This window comes from Pseudopipra pipra, chromosome 5, assembly GCF_036250125.1.
Source record: "Pseudopipra pipra isolate bDixPip1 chromosome 5, bDixPip1.hap1, whole genome shotgun sequence".
NCBI classification, from domain to species: Eukaryota; Metazoa; Chordata; class Aves; order Passeriformes; family Pipridae; genus Pseudopipra; species Pseudopipra pipra.
This window is the reverse complement of record NC_087553.1, coordinates 64,965,809-64,985,279: the sequence shown is the minus strand read 5'-3', so window position 1 is coordinate 64,985,279 and position 19,471 is coordinate 64,965,809. Positions and strand designations below refer to the sequence as shown.

Genomic DNA, 19,471 nt, shown 5'->3' with positions numbered 1-19,471 from the left:
AAAGTAGTTTCAAGCGTTTTGTTCAAACTTAATTTATATTTTAAGAAAAATTGATTAGTTTTTTTGAGTAAAACAGTCATTTTGGCTCAGATTTTGGTAATAACCTATTCGCTTTGAACTTCTTTTGCAAAAACTCTGATTTGTTATGAAAGTTCATTTGGCTTATTTTTCCAGGTAGCTCTGTCAGAATCTGGCCCTAAGCCTCAACATAATCTCTTGGTTTTACATCTTGGAAATCTGTGCTGTGGAGAATCCAGCTTGGAACTCTGCATAATATTTATTAAAGGGACTATGTGTAGTGAAAATACTTAGTTCAAAGGCTCGAGCCAGTAATCCTCACTGAATAAGAACCAAGTTCTCAAATCTGAGCAATATTAACTCAGCCTGTCTGCCCAAGAACAGAACAATGACACTCAATATCCATTACATTCCCGAGTGTTTCTAGGTGTTTTCTAGCAGGAAGGTAGAAATATTATAGGCCTGTTCAGCTGGGAGATTTCTGTTGATATTGACTTTATGTATATTAGTGGCTCCTCTCTTGGTTCTTGAATTAATTCCAGAATTAATTGAAAGGTTTTTAGGTGTGTTAGCCAAGTCTCGGGTGAAACTCCTCCACATCTGAAATAAATCTTTCCATTTCCTCCTGCAGCAACAGTTGTACGTGAGCTCAGATGAAGGGGTCACCCAGGTGTCCCTCCATCGCTGCCACATCTACGGGACCGCCTGTGCCGACTGCTGCCTGGCCCGAGATCCCTACTGCGCCTGGGATGGCAACTCCTGCTCCAGGTTTTATCCCACAGGAAAAAGGTGAGCAGTATTAAACGGCCCTGTGAAATCTGCAAGGAGGGAAGGCTTTTGTTCTGCTGTGTGGCCTGGAGTGTTGTAGTGTGATGGAGGAGTGGGATGTCATTCCTTTCATGAGCATGTACAAACAATACCTTCATACTGATTGTGCTTGGAATTATTCATCACCTAGGGATTGTATGCTGCAAGAGTGTATGATAAAGAGCTTGGCTTTTCATATTTCAAGTAATGGACAGAAAAAAAAAAAAAGAAAAGGAAAAAATGGTTCCTAATCATAAATATTAATCCATCTGTCTCATGCACACAAAAACCAGTGAAACATTCGTTCCCTTTTTTAAATTCAGTTCCCTTCTATGGATGTAATTATGGTAGCCCTGAATACAGCTAAATATCTCTTGGGCTGTCTGAGGAATAAATTCATTAATATTTTTTTGTTCCTCATTTGCTCCTAAGTGAGAAGAATTATTGCCAGGGAACTTATAGGCAAATGTGATTTCCATGTAATGCCTACAGGTTTGGGGGTTTTGACATGAGATTTATTAAAGCAGACCGGGAAAGTGATTTGTCTTTAATTTACAACAGAGCTAATAGTCCATCTCATAATTCTTATGCAAAACAGGAGCGACTTTCCTGCTCCTAGGGGAAGCTTTTAAGAGCAGAAGGCTGTAGTGAGTTCTTGTCTTACCAAGATTTCAGTTCACATACAAATAAAGTTACAGAATACACAATGAAGTCTTACTGCAGAGGAGACAAACCTTTCAGATTCATGCACTCTACAACGACATGAAAGGAGGGTGTAGCCAGGTGGGGGTCAGACTCTCCTTCCAGGTAACAAGTGAGAGGACAAGAGGAAACAGCCTCAAGTTGTGCTGGAGGAGGTTTAGATTGGATATTAGGAAAACTTTATTCGGTGAGAGGGTGAAGCATTGGAACAGGATGCCCAGGGAAGTGGTGCATTCGCTGTCCCTGGAAGCATTCAAAAAACACATAGATGTGGAGCTTAGGGACATGGTTTAGTGGTGGACTTGGCAGTGCTGAGTTAATGGTTGGACTCCATGATCTTAGAGGTCTTTTCCAACCCAGATGATTCCATGATTCTATTCTATGGTTCCGTGCCAGAGCTTTACCTACTGTGTGTCACAGTGCTCACTGCCTGCACCTGAGCTGCATATGCAGAAGGCCACAAATACATTTACCGGGTGTTACTCCTGTATCCTCATGGAGGGAGACAGGCAAAGCTTGGATCTGCTCCAGTGATCCAAACAGCTGATAACAATGTCATCCCCTGGGATTAAAGACAATTGGTTTTTGTCATTGCAGTTTTCTTGACTCATTCCTTATTTGAGATTACAAAGTAAAGCCCAACCTGGCCATGTAGCAATTGGTAAAGTACATGCAGTTTTTACTGCTTTCTTTCAGCCACAACTCTGCAAACTGATTGTTTTCTTCCATAGAACAAAGGTCAGAAGATGGGGGGGGGGAGAGAGAAAAGAAAAATCCCCAAGTCTCAGACCACCTTAGTCCTACACTAACATAGCTGCTGAAAGGTACAAGGAGCAGTCGGATATACCCAGCCTCTGCAGTTTCCAGTGGATGCCTTGCCATCCCCATTATATACACCCACCCATGGTTATTTCCACTGGGGCTTGCTTTCACGCTGACATTTTGTTTGCAGTTTTTATATCAAACCAAAATAAACCCCTAAAACTGTCTGGAAAAAAGTTTGGTTTTCATATGTGAAGGAAATTTATCTAACAAGACAGAGTATGAAGGAGAAAACATTGGTGATTAGAGCCAAATCCTATAGTCTAGACAGTAGTTTCTGCTGCATGCATTTGCTTATTTCCTTCTTTTGACACTTCTGTCTCCCGTGAATTACTGTAGTTCCTCATCCAACATTGATTTATCCCCAAACTCCTGACAGTATTAGCTTAATTTTCTAACCACCACTTCTTTTTTTTTTTTATAAATATCAAACTGTAAATTTACATTCTCAGAAGTGCTTAATGCAAATGACATGCCATTTCTGACACTGTGGAGCAGCTCACAGTAGTAGCACAGGAATCCTGACATTTACTCAGAAATTCTCCATTGCCTCCTTTGACTCACATAAATACTTTACAAGGATTAAAAACCCAAGGCATAGCATGAAATATTTTTGATGGTAAGCATCAAAACTATACTTGGAATGTCAGAAATTACTCCTTTGAAACATTACCTTTCAAATGTTTCCTTTTCAAACAATACAGTGAAGGATCAGGTGACAGAGGATTATAAGCACTGTCTCTGGGTGTTTGTGCACTACCTGGAATAATGTGGCCATAGAGGCATCACCCTTCACTCAGTGGTACTGCAGCTCCTGGGGCTTTTTCTGGTTTTGGGTCCTGAGAGCCCGTAGTGCAATGGTTCAGAATACAGCTGTCACATATCACAGCAACATCCAGTTGCAACAACCTCTCACAAATATATTTTCAAGTTGATAAATACTGAACTACCTTACAGAATATTTAGCAAAGAAAATAATTTATCTTACGATTAAAAAATTTGTGTACCAGCTTTTCATGCACTGACTTCTGTGAGCTGTGACCTCCTAGCTGAGGACTGAAATGCCAGTATTCCCAGTCCCAGTAAGCTCCCTAGACAATTTGGTACAGAATTATGATTTTGCATCAGTCATCCAGATAATATGATAAAGTCTCCATTTAGAAGTATTCTGATACTTACTGAGTTCTATTATATTTTCGAAATAGTCGCATCCCTCAAGTAAATAACAGAATGGAATCTTAGCTCTCCACCATTCTGGATGAACACTTCAGTCACTCTGCTGCCAAGGTGGCTACAGGCTCCAAAAATATGGTGCCTGCTAAAACTAGGGAGGGAGCATGCCCTATATCATAATTTTCTGCTGGTACATTAGGTATGAGCACTATGACTCTCATGCATCTCATTCTTAGGTGCTTGCCTTTATGAAGAGCTCCAGCTGGGGCTTCTGGCTTTGAATGTTAGGTCTTCATGAATGAACAGATGTCTTTTTCATGTATCACTTCTAGTCCTTCCAACTCTATGCCTCCATTGGAAAACTACTTTACCTACCAAAACTACAACCATTTTATAAACTTCAACAAACTGATTCTTCACTTATACAGTATCTCCACTCTAGCAAGCCTGCCAAGAGTAAAGCACACTCACAGTAGGTAATGAACTAGCCCTAACAGTTGATCTAGTAAAAAAAAAAAAAAAAAATCCAAAAATAAAAAAGTGTTTATTTGCAGTGTAGTTATCTTGGAATAACATTTTTTTTTTTTACAAAATACTGCAGGAGGAGTCGCAGGCAAGATGTGAGACATGGAAACCCTCTGACTCAGTGCCGAGGTTTCAACCTGAAAGGTACTATAATTTAGAGATCCTCATACTATATAAAGAACCTTTGTGTGATTCATCACAACTCACATTATCTGTGTGGTTTACTGGTAAAGCATAATTATTTTCCAAGTCCAAGTTTTGGGTTGGTTTGGTTTCAGCACCTTTTCTTGCAATTGCATGAAACTTGCATATATAGAATATATAGAATATATTTAGAATGATGAACCATGAAATACATAGTTCATCATACTCAAAATGAGAAGTTGGCCATATATGCCATCAGACCAGGGGCACACATCAGAGAATTATGCTCCTTTCACTTCTGCTTATGATCCTGAATCTTGAAGTGCATTCTCATCCATACCATCTGGAGACCAAATAATAGAGCTGACTGTAAATTTTTTACTGATTTTTTTTTTTTTTTAATAGAAGAGCAATGTTTTAAGAATTACCTGTGAAAAAAGTTCCATTAATAATAATTCTACTGAAACGGTCTCCACGGGGTCTCAGAAAAATGTCCTGGATCAAAAAAGACCACAGCAGTCAGTGGGTGTAGATTCCTCAGCTCAAATGGGTCTTTCCCCATGATTCATTATTAGATCATTTATATGAAACTGAGTAGCTTGAACAGGTAACTACAAAAGCTGACCCCAGCATTAGAATATGCACCTGAGCTCTGAGAGATCCGTATTGAAGTAACTTGAGCTGTGTATCCTCCCTTGCAGGCATGTGCTGTGACCTCCCACCCACTGTCTGTCCCAAGGGTGGGTGTCTTCTCATTCCATGTGGAAAATGTGAGAATGTCAACTCTCTGCCTTCTGGGCTGAGGGGAAACAAATGTTTCAACCTTGACAGTCTTGGAAAACAGGTTTCTTGTTTTCCAACCACTTTTTTGATGTGGATGTATTTATAGATTTATGTGTTTTAGCCACTTTATAAAGGATGTCTCGGTGACAGAAGTGGGATATAGCATAGGTAGATGGCAGTTGTTTCCCTGGTGGAAAACAAGATAAAACAGAAACAGCAATTTAGACTATTTCAAAATATAATGAGGGCCATTTATAGCAAAACTACTATGTTTGGGGGAAAAAATGAAATCTGTCTACAGGACAAAAGAGCAGAGAGACAGGCAATAGCAAGAAATCTTCCAAGTTCATAGAGAACCATAATGTTGAATCAAAGCCTTTAAACACGGTAGGTTCTGTGCCGTAGCCCCCTAAGCATGTATAAACTCAATATTTTTGGCATATTGTAATTTTTAAATACATCATCATGAACTAAGGGTCTTGTATGATTGCTTTTCAAATGTCTGTTTAATATTGTTATGCTTGTGTTAGGCCTTATGGCCATTAGAGAAATGCATTTGTGTTCTCTCAATCTTTTTGTCAGCATGTATAAGTTGTAGTAGTATAGAGTAAGCAGAACATTATATATATATTGATCAATTAAACAGAGAAAATTGTCTGTCTGTGGTACACCTAGTTCCAGTATACATAAAAGTAATATTGTGGTACACCTGTGATTCTCCACAGCTACAGATAGGTCAGCCCACAGATAAGTTATTTCGTGGCTTATGGCCTTTGAATACAAAATATTTCTGTGTTATTCTGCTAAAGTTAGAATTTGTTTTGGTACAATATCATAAATGTGCTAAAAAGTTTGAAGGACTAGAACCAGGCAGTCTCCTTCCTTTAGTAGAATAGATTTTAATTTCACGTATCAGTTGATGAAAGTAGCTGAAAAGAATGGGAGATAAAGTAGAGTCTGAGGAAAACCAGTCTTAGGACTGTTCAAAAACAGAGTCAGATTTTAGACATGTAACCTCTAGGTATTTGCACTTCTCATATTATTTGGTGTCCATTGCTCCTTTCTCAAAAAAAAAAAAAAGAATTGTATTTCATTTATGAAGCAAGCTTTTAAATCTGGAGGTATTTTGTTTTCAGAACAAATAATATGGTTTGGGCCAAGCAATAAGCACCTAAAAGTTTCTGTCAGTGACTGCCAATTGTTCACCCATCGAGACTATAAAGGGACACAACAAGTCTAAGCGATGACATATGCTCAGCACTTGCCCAGGTGTTACTGGAGTGCTATAAATCTGTCTTTCTCTCTGTTGCTGGCCTGTCTACGTATTCATCACATTTAAGATTGAGAGCCAAGTCCCTTCCTTGTGTTGGAAGAGAAGCAGAAGAGCGGGAGCCCAGCCTGCTCTCTCTCTCTTCCCTGTGATGCTGCTCGCAGCTGGAGTAGCTGGAGATTTCTTTAGGGCATGCTGCTCTATTTTGGTCATACAACCATATTCCCTTAACTCATTGTTAATGGTGAAGTGTGAAGAAATATATTAAATGCTTCATTCTCCTTTGGAATAGTGGAGAATGAAATAATTTCAGAGAAAAATATCCCTGGGCTCAGCTACCCCATCAGCAAGGCTTACCAGGATACAGGTATCCTAATTTCTCAGAACAGACCATGTCACTCTAAAAACATTGGTACTTGGAACTGAATGTGCTTCTTCACATTTCATTTATTTTCTTTGAAAATTTTTTCCCTTAAATTACTTATTATTGGCCAATATCAGAATCAGACATACTTCATTTTGTCTGTATTGCAAACAGCTACCTGTTTTCTACATTAAATCACCATTCACAGTATCCTGACCTGTTTTCTTTTTTTTTCTAGCATACAGAAATGCTGCAGAAATAGTTCAGTATGGAGTGAAAAACAACACCACCTTTCTGGAATGCACACCTAAATCTCCTCAGGCTTCTATTAAGTGGCTGCTACAGAAAGACAATGACAGGAGGAAAGAGGTGAGTAATGTGAGCAGTAGCTCTGAGAGGATCCTCAGTCAGCATCACATTCCCTCCCCAGACAAAGGCAGGGGACAGTTTGTGTTTTCACCAGGCAGTCTGGCTATAGTGAAGCTGGAGAACTTGTGTGGATGCAGGACAGTGACCAGCATTGACTCATATGAATAAGAGCAGACTCTTCAGTATAGCTGGGACTTCATCCTCAGCCCCAGTGGTTTCTATCAGATCAAAACAGCTATCAGAAAATTAAAGAATTTTTCCCTCACACCTTACTAATTGCAAGCTGAAGGTTTGCAGCACTCAGAACTTCTTCTTGATCTAAGGAAATAGGCAGAAAAGCAATAACTGGCATAAAGTTCAGGAAGAAGTCAGCATGGAGTAGCCCCTCTGTGCTATTGAAGAGATAAAAGGCAAAAGTGGGAAAAATGTGAAAGGTTTCTTTAGCACGAAGCTAGTCCAGGGTAAGAACACGTATTGACAAAAGCATTTCCTCACCATGGTGCAATCACATTTTCCATTACTGCAGTCTCTGTGGCTCTCGAGTTTCAGCACTGTAATATACAGTATGATTGTTTATGGGGAATGTACCTTCCTTAAGTAATTTAAAAGGGGAAAAAATCCATTTCAAATCCAAGGCAGTTACTATATGAATAAAAAGAAACATCTTTCCAAAGGAACCATTAAGTAATGTGGTGTCTTTTGATAGGTTATAAATAGTGAAAAGCATTATTCTCCTATCAGGCCATTTTGCAAAAACAGAGGGGACTTAGAAGCCTCTCAGTGAGTTTTCTCACTTATTCTTCAAAGACTCAAGCCATGTGCTGGCAATAGGTGCAGTTCTTTAACCCTTTGCTTCAACAGAACATCTCCCTTTTTTGTTCTTATGTTCAATAACTGAATTAGAATCAATGCAGTTTCAAATAGCAACAGGAAAACTAAAGCGTCAAAGGGTTAATTACATTTCAGGCCCTCATATTTCTGGAAATCCTCCACAATGCCTACAAAATTTTACAATAGAATAATACTATAATAAGTGAAGCAAGAGTATTAGGTATAATGCAAAGTGCAGTAGCAAAATAGAAAAATCATTCACAAAAATACCAGCACAGGTTTTCTTTCATAATGGGTTGAACTAGACATTTTTACTTCACAGCTGATATGCAAAAGGACATCTGCACAGTCATTTATTTTGGATGATAACTCAACAAGCTATGGTAACTTGCTTCTTTCAGATCATGTGACCGTCTCCTGGGACTGTCCAGAGTCTGAAGACAGAAAGAAAACAGGAGAGTAGAATAGCTTTTGGTTTCCAATGAGCCAAGTCCAAACTGAGGCTACTGCAATGATAATTTTTATACCAGGCTATAGCCTCTGAAAAGCATATAAGAATTCTTCAGAAGTTAGCCCCAGGAACCTGCTCAAAGTCAAAATATTTAATGAGAAGCCACTTTGTGCTCAATGCCAAATGAACTCCTCCAGTCCTGCACCTTTCTTCAGCTGAGTCTCAGCAGCAATCTCTGATGCTGGAAGAGACATTCTCAGGGGTGTAATTCTGGCAAATAAAAGTTCATTTCTTCAACTCTGCTATTTGAACATTATGAAAACATATATATATATAAATATATAGCAACTTTTAAGAAAGGAAGTCGTGTTTGAAGTGAAACTTACCAAAAGGTCCAATACTATGTTGTTCCATAACATTCCCTAAAAAGTTCCTTCTGCTTTTCTGCTCTTCAGGTCAAGCTGAATGAGAGGATCATAGCTACTGAGCAAGGACTCCTCATTCGCTCTGTGCAGGACAGCGACCGGGGGCTTTACCACTGCATCGCGACGGAGAACAGCTTCAAGCAGACCTTGGCAAAGATCAACTTCAAGGTGTTGGATTCAGAGATGGTGGCCGTCATGACTGACAAGTGGTCCCCTTGGGCCTGGGCCAGCTCAGTGCGAGCACTGCAGTTCCACCCAAAGGACTTTGTGGGAGCTTTCAGCCACTCCGAGATGCAGATGATTAACCAGTACTGCAAAGACAGCAGACAGCCAAGTCAGCAGAGGGAAGAATCCCAGAAGATGAGAGGTGACTACAGCAAACTGAAGGCCCTCATCAATAGCAGGAAAAGTAGAAATAGAAGGAATCAATTACCTGGATCTTAATTTTATTTTATAGTAATAGGTATCTTTCTCCTCACTGTAGGGGGCTTATATTTGTCTGTTGAGAACAAATTTGAGCAAATATGATAAAAAAATTAAATGAAAAGCCAACAAGCCTTGGAAAAGATCTCTCTCCCAATGAAATGCAGTGTAACTTATCTAAAGAAAATAACTTAGAGCATTTTTTTTCCTAGATGCTTACTGACACTAGGCTGGGCTCTGTCCTAGACGCAGAACTGGGTATTCATCTTAAACCAGATTCATCTTTAACATCTCAGTATTTAATTAAAGCTGAGTAGAAATTTTTACAAAATTAACTTTTACCTCTGGAACTGTACCAGCTAGAATGGTGGTGAAAGAATCTGGGGTAAGATGTATCTCAAAGTAGGGTGGTACTAGGATTTCTTGCACTGCATTTAAGAACATGAGTTTCTTCTTGTTTACTGCTCAATATTGGGTTTACAGCTTTCACTCATTGTCCAAATCATGTGAATGCATGCTGATAGGAAGCAAATAAAGTATAGTAGAAATGTTTCATTCATTCAGAGGTCAAATGAAGGAACAAATAGAAGAAAAACAAAGACTTTATCAAAGGAAGCACTGATTATTGTGCATAGTATGAGTTGTAATAAATTAGTGAGATCTGGAATGTAACTTAAAATATCTCTGCTCATATTGATTTTTATTAAAATAGGGTATCCTATAACACTACGTAGCTTTATAAGCAGCACAAAGGTACCAAGAGAATGTTCATTATACACAGAATTTTGAAAAACACCTAAGTGACTTAGGTATTTTAGCTATTTTTCAAACAGATTACACTCCAATTTTTTTGCAAAGGACAGAATGTAGGTATACTGTCTAGTGTTTACTCAGAAATGAAAATCATAGATTATTTGTATTCTGTTCCATGATTAAATTGGAGCTGGTTCTGCAATGTGGAAACAAGTCATAAGTATCTTAGAAAAATTTAAAACATTATTTTTTCAACTGTTTTCTCAAAGTTGCAAATATTTTAACTAGAATTTTTTAATTAAACCATTCCCATTTTCCAGTCTTTGTACCCTTTTTCTTTTCCATCTTATTTTCCCAATTTCTTCCTGCTTTCAGTTCTCTACTGAAAAGCAGATCAGGAAAAGAAAAAAAAAAAGAATGAGGGAAAAATAAAACTGAAATATGGGTTTGGGTCAAAAACCAAAAGAAATCTTTTGCTTAAGAAGCAGCTGTCAGGTCTAATGAAGTAAGTTTTGTTAAAATTTGGGTGAATGTGCATCAAGCCATCCTAAGAAAAACAATCACCTTTTTTTTTTTTGAGCAACACTAATGCCAAAAAACAGGGACAAATCATCAATCATTTTACTATGTAAGAGTGTTCTGGAAGCCACTGCGTCTGTTTGAAGCATTAAAAATGTGTGAGTACCTTAGAAAAAATATGATTATTTATGATACTATTCAAAAATACAAACTGATGTTCGGCTCAAGACTGAGCTATGTTAAGTTAAAATTCTACTTCTATTAGAATACTCTGAGAGTAACTCTACAAGGCATGGGGTTTTGTGCCCAAAGATCTGGTAATGGAAGTAACACTGGTATTTACCTGGTATCACTTAGATGTGTCACTTTATCACCACCTGATGCAGAATAGCTGGGAAATGGGCCCTGATCTAACCACTTAAACATTGTTTCTGAATCCTTTGGATGCTGGTGGGAGCCCTTTGAATTTAATTTGTTATTATTGCTTGCATCAAAAAACATGGCCTGCTCATATATTGCTATCTAGTTAAGTGCTTTCCTTAATCAAGGCCTAATTCAGCAATATTTAGCCACTGGTAACTAAGGACCTTCTTATGGAAATTGTCAGGGAGTTTTGACTTCAGCGAGCTTGGATTTGGCCCCAAGACCTGGCAAAGCAGACTCTGGAGAAAAAAAAACAACAAAAACAAAAATAAAAAAAACCTGAAATGGGTGAGAGAAAATAAGGGTTTGGTTGGGTCTGGGTTTTTTTGCCAGCTGACTTTCGGTACAGCACACTGCTTTCTTTTTTTTTTTTTTTTCCTGAGGATGACTGACTTCTGAAGTATGTAAGTGACAAACCAAAAATCGAGTGCCATGAAATAGAACTACCTCCTGGAATGACACTAGTGCATATTCTCTGTATGCTGCCATGCCCTTCCTATTTTCCCAGCAGATTCACTGCAGAGTTAGTGTGATACTAATGTCTATTGTGAGGCTCGTAATTGCTTCCAGATGGAATACAGTGATTAATAGGTATTTAAGGGCACAATTTGCCCTGTAAGTGGTTAGGTACAGTGATAGTTTAATAGGCCCCCATTAGGCCTCAGAAATTACAGTTACACTGTTTTCTAATAGAATATTGGCAATAAGGGATTCCATTAAAACAATCAGCATAGCTCAGAGTTTCATATGATTATAAAATAATATTTTTAAAGCTGCTTCATATACCATTATTATGGTATGACTGTTTAAGGGATTACACTTAAGCTAACAGTTTTTCCTGCTGCATGAGAACGTCAGTATATATATATATATATATAATAAGCTTCTGTCAGTGCGTAACTGGTCCAAGCTCCCATGCTTTAGGAACCTTCCCCATGTATAGAGTAGTCTGGAGCCAGATGCTCAGCTGGTATAAACTAATGTAACTTCCTTGCTGTCCATTTAGCTACTGTGGTTGATACCAGCTGAGGGTTTGGCCTTAAGTGTACAGAATAGACAAACTGCAATTTTTATTTGTTTAAAGTAGCCCCTCTACTGTAGGTAACACCAAAACTTAAGACTGTAATATTATTTGTGCTATTTAATACTTCCTATTTTGAGAATTACTAAATAATGTATATAATTTTATTCCTTAAAAAAATACGAAAGCAAAAATGACTTCTAGGCATAACTTCACCAAATGTAAAGATATGTTCTCTGCTAAGAACTTCACCGTGTACTGATATTTTTTTGCTGTTTTTATTTGGTGTAGTTTGTAAAGTTTGCTGAAATCTTGACCTAACAATGTGTTCTTTGCAATTGTTGTTACTGTAGATATGTGTGTTTTATTAAGAAAATCTGGTTTTTAAAAGTGTAGGTATGTGTATAAGTTCCTAGCATGATGAAACTGTCATTACAGTGAATATGCATCATATAGTGTGTAAGAAAGAACAAAATGTAGTTTAACATAGTGCTATTTAATTGAATATCTAAAATGCTGTTTGCCTGACAAAATAAAGTGTATTGCAACACCTTAACAATTTTTTGTCTTCCCCCTTATGGATATGTGTTAAAAATAAGGAAACTTAGAAAAAAAAAAATGAAAAACAATCCCTTAGACTTTCTAAACAAGAAAATACTTGTAGCATCAGGTATTGGTCAGTTTTGAGCCCTATTCTGGGCTGAATACTCAGTCACAGATATATCAAGGAACTCATGAGGAGTCAGAGGTTAATTCTTTCAGAAATTATCCCTTATAAACACCTTGCGTATAAGCAGATTAACTTATTATTCATTGGAAAAAAAAAAAAGAGAAGAAAAAATTAGTATAAAGTCAGTCAGAAATGTCTGACAAAAAAAGGGGAGTTAAGTGTAAATGCTTTCTACTTGTATTACACTAAAAAAAGAAAAAGAAAGAAAAAAGCACACACACAAAAAAAAACCCCAAAAAACCCCAAAAAGCAAACCATCAGCCTCTCCGCCCCCCCCAAAAAAAACCAACCCCCCAAAAAACCCAACAAAAAACAAGCACATTCTGTGAAATCCCCCTTCTTTCAGCTGATGCTCCTGGCCTTCTCCAGGCACCACTGCAGGGAATAAGGGCTGCTGAGGCTGTGCCACAGGGAGTCACAGCTCTCTCCCATTTCCTGGTGTGTACTTGGAGTGAAATAACCTGCCTGACACCTACAGACGCTCCTTTTTCCTGTGTTTATCATAGTGGTGCTCTTCTTACTGTCTGTTTTTCCAGATGGCTTTTAACAAGAAAGCATGGGGCCTCCTCAGTTCTTTGGGATAATAATTAAAAATTAAATGTCACAAATACTGACCTTCACAACAAGGTTCTGGATCGTTAAACCCGGATTTGGATTTCCCGGATAGATGGGTTGCTGCAAGGCTTTATGAGGTGTGAGTTGATAAGATTACCTCACTCCAGGATTTCCATGCTGCCGGTTCCTAGATGTGCTGATATTGGATAGTTACCTGCTCAGCACTCAGACCAGTTTGGGTCGGAAGCTGAGGTTTCAATCACTCCCACGTGCTGTAGGAAATGTATGGACTAGGCTCCAAAAAAGATGGACATTTACAGAGTTTTATGCTCTGAGAAACCTTTCCCAGGTCTGGTCCTCTGTGAATCCTCCTCAACTGTCTTTTGCTGGTCTTCTCCCTGTACTCTTCTTTGCCCCCTTCTGCAGGGTTCAACACTTAAGGTTTTGATTCCTTAGCTCTGAGCAGTGGCAAAACAAGACATGGGACTTCTCTGGACATCAGATACGAGGTGTTCAAGTGTCTTTCTAAGGTTTCCCTTTGAGTAAAAGCAGGATGCAAAACTCACTTCCTCACAGGACAGAGCAGTGTCAAGCACAACCTCCTCTAGGTGGCCAGAGAAGCCCAGAGGGGACTGCACAGGAGGTACCACTAACACTGGGGTGGCTCCCAATGCTACCAGATGATTGTTGCCTCTGGAATTAATTCTTGTCTCCAGAATTAAGTCAGCAGATGTAATTCTGTGAGGCAGGCCGTAAAAGGCAGTTTGTGGCATTGTGGACTAAATCTCAGGAGACCAATGCTTCTTTATCCTTTGCACTGCAACTTTGCTAAGCCCTCCTCATGCACCCCTGGGTGGTCTGGAGAGAAGTGACTTCATGTGCTCTAAGCCCAAGTATACTACACACAGATACTCACCAGCAGGCCCCAGACACACATGCATACATACAGCTACCTGCATCCAGAGAAGCTTTTCTTTCCATACAGTATTAACCTTTCTTCAACATTTATATATATGTACTTTTTCTGTTTCCACATGGGCAGAATCAGACCTCACAGTCCCAAGACATCAGTAGCTTGTAGGTATAGCTATTACCATCTCTGAGAGCATTTTAAAAGACATTTTGGTCAACAAAAGCCCTTTCTTTATTCACTCTCCTTTTTAACTTACCTTGTTCTGTACTATCTCAACAAGAATTTCCTTTTAGCATCAGGAGACTAAGACAGTGTAAGACATAAAAAATGTGCTGTCATTTAACATGTCTAATCTAAACTAAAGACTGAGATTTAAAGGTGCTTTGGCATTCTGAACACTCCAAGAAGCAAATTCAACCCAGCTGGCTCAGCAGTCAACAAATAATTACTTTACAGTGATAGACTGTGCTGTATCCCAGGACTCATTACTGGATTCCACATACAGCTTTACAAAGCAAATAGCGTTTGTGTATTCTTAGCACTCTATCAGCTTCATTATTCCTCATTTGAATGCCTTGTAAGCGAACTGTCTTATATGCCAGCCTTATAAACAAACCCCAATGTTTGCTGAATTCCACATTCAAGACAGTTTAGGCCAAGGGATTTCCACATATCCAACATTTTACATTTTTTCCAAAGGATTTTAGAAAAAAAAACACAGATAAAAAAATGGCCAGTATTGTTGTCTGTGGGAAATGAGAGTCAATAAAAAAGACTGTTTTCTAGCTGAGCAACTTGTACAGCAACATGCAGCATGGGGAAGGCGTAAGAGAAATGCATTTGCTTAACCTTAGGTTCACAACTCTTTTGGATACTTGCTGTTCCTTGGCTCTTTGCAGTAGTTCTTCTTCCAGTATCTGCTCTCCCTGTCTCCCTTTCAAAGGCCACTGAGAGTCATAGGGTTTATACTTGTTTTCAAACTGATAACTTAGGACATGATGTTCACAGCATCTCTTCAGGTCTTTTGTCTAATAAGACCTAAGCAAAAATAGTATTACATACAGTTTTGCCCATGATATCTGCCCAAATAATTTCTTCAGTTGATAGGATATTTGGAAAAAAAACTTACAGTATTTGTAAGACTTTGCTCAGAATGACACAGAGAGAAGAACAGGATCCCAGAAGAAACACAGCCATGGAACATGCCATGGTCATACGAACACTGTGAACATTTACTCAATTCTACATATAAAAATATTATTCTTATATTAGCCTTGAAAGCCCAATTTTCCCATAGGTCAAAGCTCACCAAGACTAATGTCCTTTCACAGCTCACAATGAGGATCCAGTTGAGCCCTTTCAAGAGCTTTTATGCCCCTCTTAATTTTTGTTAACAATTCAACCATCGCTTCCCTCAAAAGCCCTTCTTCCTATAGGGTTCTACTATGCCTTCTCTGTATGGACTCTTCTTTATTTCTTTTCCTTTCCTCAGCTGAACTCAGGCTAGTAGTCTCATAAGGGTTACTTAATTTAACTGTTGTCATTATAACCCCTTTTCACATCAATGCTCTGAAATATATTTCCTATTATAATCTTCAAAAGATGCTGCACTTCATTTGCTTCATTAAGCTTCTCTGCTTTGTAGTTTCAGTTAGCAAACAATATAAAAAGTATCTTCAAGGTGTTTGTAGCCTTTGAGCTTAAGAACAAGGATCAGAACAAGACTACTAAATTGAAGAACAAGGATCAGAACAAGACTACTAAATTGTCTGAATATGTTCATACTCAAAAAGCATATATGTAATGTTATGTTCTCTTTTTTTCAGCTCTACATTCATATTGCAGACTATTCTTTATTGCAAGCCTGACACTACAAGTGCCCTAGCTAAAAGATTTCGTTTTGGGGAACTTGAGATAAAGTAAAGGATAGAGAGAAAAAATATCAATAGATTATGTCATACAGATCCATTTGTCAGATTACCAGTCACAAATCATTCAGTTAAATTACCTGCAGGAGAAATTATTTTGTAACTCGGGTCAATAATGAAAATAATTATTTCAAGCTATCCAAAACAATGAGCACAAAAATTGTTCCTCAGACTCTTTTCTTTGGAGGGAAAGATTAAATGGCTTTGCCACAGAAAAGAAAGATCACCTTTATTATCATAGCAACAAATCCAGGTGCCTCCTTTGCATATGTGTGACAAAAAGGAGCTCACAAAAAGGAATTCACAAGTTTTATTCCCTTCGCATGTTTTCTAAAGGTTAGAAAGATTTATGATATTTACCTATATATGAATTTTTCTCATGTATGGATTGGATCTGTCCTGTGCTGTGCCCTCCACCTAGCAATGGCTGAGCTATCAAGAAATGGTTAAAGCAGACAATAATATGCCTGGTGAACTATCCAGGGCTCCAGAAGTAAGGAATAATATTTCGTGCCAATTGGTCAGGACCTGGCTGTCTGGAGGATGCTAATCATCTCCTTGAAGAAGGTCTGTTGTGGTGCTGTACACACTGGCCAAGGAGCCCTAGACGGACTTGGAAACAGTTCATTTTATAGCGTTGCTGGAGACCAGTTAGAGATTAACAAAGAAAGAATTGCCTTGCCAGTTTATTCGTTCCTGTCAAGAAGGCAAGCTGTTATTTTGAAAGGAGCTAACTACACGATGGCGAAAACCATATAAGCTGAACAGAAACTTCCCCTGTATCCTCCAGCCAACTGTAAAGTCAGCCAGAAGAAATCTTGGAATTGGTACAAGCCTTCCTGCATTGCAAGCACTCAGGTTTGGGTGCCAAGAATAAATCTCACTCTGAGGGAAACCTCTGAAGTAACTGCTGTTGACTGAGCTGTTCCTGGCTGTGAAGGCAGAGTTGAGTGTGGCAGACAAAGTCATGCCATGCCAGATGCTGCATATGCTCCCCCAGCCCCATTTACACCAGATTTTGCCTTACTTGTCAGTGTGGGAAGAGAAGGAGATAGTGCAGTCCCCCTTCTTTTACCTCAGATTGGCAACTCTGGGCCTCTCCTTCGGTTTACTCCAACTACTCTGTGCTGTCCCAGAAAGCTGAGACAGTCATAAACACCATTTAACTGGTTGATTAAGTCAACTCACAGCTGCTTGCCATCACCAGAATTTTGCAAAGCAACCATTGGGTCTAGGCTGTTATTTTAAATCCTTCTACCAGGACAAAGCACTAAGTTGCACAAAGACAGCTTTGGGCCACATTAGCACCTAAAGAAGGGCACAGCACTGGGAAGATTGGTGCATCAACCAGGAGCTCTCTGATTTGAAATAATCCTTGGTAGTGACCTCTTTCAGCTGTAAAATGGGAGAAGAGTTTGTGTAATGCTTCCTGCATGCTGCATACCTGTATTTCACTAAATAAGGTGCAACATATTTTCAAATTGAAAATTAGCTACTGGAGAAAAGCAAGAACTATGTAATTCATGAAAGAATCAGAATTCAAGTCAAGGCAGTTCATGCTAAAATATCCCAAATCTTGTGCAATGTCATAAACTACTTGGCTAACGCACACATAATCGAGCAATTCCTATCCACAGATCCTAGGAAAGATCCAGCAAGTATTTCCTTGAAGACTTATTAAATTGCAGGCAAGTCTAATGTACTCCCTTTCTCAGCTCCTTAAGCCAGGTTCCTAGTGAAAACTCCTACTGACGTTACTCAGCTTGGATGAGTGAGGACTGAATAAGGCCTGAGGGATTCAGCTTTCTGAGAATCATGCTCAGTTTCCTTTTTCCTGTGTCCAGGGTCTTCTGAATTTGAAATCTTTCTCACCACCTGGTCAAGGGTGATCTATAATCTCTCTTCATAAATTCATTCCAAGTCACTGAGAAGAACACTTGTTTCCTGTGTTATTTATTTTAGGTTACTATGGCCATAGTAACCATATACGAATTCAGGATATTGCAAACACAGTAACAAGAAATTATTCAATTTTTCAATATAATAATTATTCAATTATTCAATGTTTATTCAGTATTTCAATTATTCAAGAATGTTTAACAAAAAAAAGTAAGCAGAGAAAAATGGTCTCAGCAATATTAAGAAAAAAGTCAAAACCAAAATTAGAATTAAATGATCTCCTACAGATTTCTGGCATTATATAGTAAAAGAGAAATTAAAATGCACTCTTCTGTTGATTTTATTTGACAAATCTCAGTTATAACTGTGACAATTTTATTTCTCTCCATCATCTTTATATCCCAAACCACTGGATTATTTCCTCCACACTGAGTGATAAGTAAGTTTGCTAAACAGTTTCTTCACTGGAGGTTCTCCATTGTGGGAAGAACCACATTTTTTCCAGAGTGGATTCAATCCTGAACCAAACGGGGAAACTTGGAAGAATTTGCAACCCTGATTGTCCTGTGACTATTCTGTTTAGTTCATCAACTACATCAACACCATTATTTCCAGTTTGATGAGTTGTGACAGTTGGGACCTTTTTGCTGCCTTGAAGTTGCCTTTAAAGTTGGCTAGATGGTGCTAGAACATGCTGCTGCATCACATTTATGAGCATATGGCTCATATTCTCCTTACTGTTGATCAGAGAATACTTAAAGCTTGGTTTTACAGTGTGGCTCCACACTTAAAAATTGTAAAATGAGTCAGTTCTATAGGTCAGCCCTGGACCATAAACTTTTAACAGTGCACCATTAACAAAATATTGAGTTGATTTTAAGGATAAAAACTTTAAAAAATGTAAATTTTAAAAATCCCTTTCATTGCCATAGCGAACTGGTGCTTCGTATCTCTGAAGGTTATTTTGTCTTCCTTAATATAGAAATTTGTACCAGTTGTGCAGTTTAATTTTCTGTGTTGCCTCAAATCTTGATCCTTGATCTCCCAAACTGTCTTTTCGGGGTGGTTCTGTGTTTTCCTTTGTTTGTTTATTTGTAACTCACTTGGGTCCACTGACTCGAAGAAACATGTGATTTAATTACTATGGGAGAACTGCAGAGACAGTTGAGCACAGCCTAAATTTATGTTTTCATTTGGCTGGTCAGAGAATTGGTTACAATTCAAAATGAATATGTCATTCCACATCTCACACTCTGTTCTGTGGACAGCTACACACGCAGAGCAACAGCTGAAATGAAAATATAAGTCTCAGAGGATATTTAACCTCAATATTTTCAGCTTATCTTATCACCACTGACCCCAAATTGCATTCTGGCCTTCTCAGAAAGATTAAAAAAAAGGGGTTGAACTGCTGAAAAATGAGTTAGAGCAAATAAACGTAATGTATACCTATACAGCCATCATATTCTGCTTGTAAGCAAACAATTGCTGGTATTTTATAACAAGCCTTGGCAAGATGATTTGGACCTTTGCTGATGTGTGCTGACTGCTGCAAGGTCTGCAGGAGCATCCTACTATCTCACAGTGACTTTCAGCAACATGAGAAAGCTGACCACAGCTCAC

The 19,471-nt window shown here is 38.5% G+C and overlaps 1 protein-coding gene across 4 annotated transcripts in view; it reads left to right on the top strand.

The window, feature by feature from the left end:
• SEMA3C (semaphorin 3C) overlaps positions 1–12,382 on the top strand; it is a 116,723-nt gene extending 104,341 nt beyond the window's left edge. For all 4 annotated transcript variants that reach the window (XM_064656429.1, XM_064656427.1, XM_064656428.1 and 1 more), the window contains 4 exons: positions 650–807; positions 4,124–4,191; positions 6,847–6,977; positions 8,715–12,382. In XM_064656429.1, coding sequence (XP_064512499.1) covers positions 650–807; positions 4,124–4,191; positions 6,847–6,977; positions 8,715–9,128 — 771 coding nt within the window. In that variant the 3' untranslated portion in view covers positions 9,129–12,382. The remainder of the gene's footprint in view (positions 1–649; positions 808–4,123; positions 4,192–6,846; positions 6,978–8,714) is intronic.
• Positions 12,383–19,471: the final 7,089 nt, after the last annotated feature.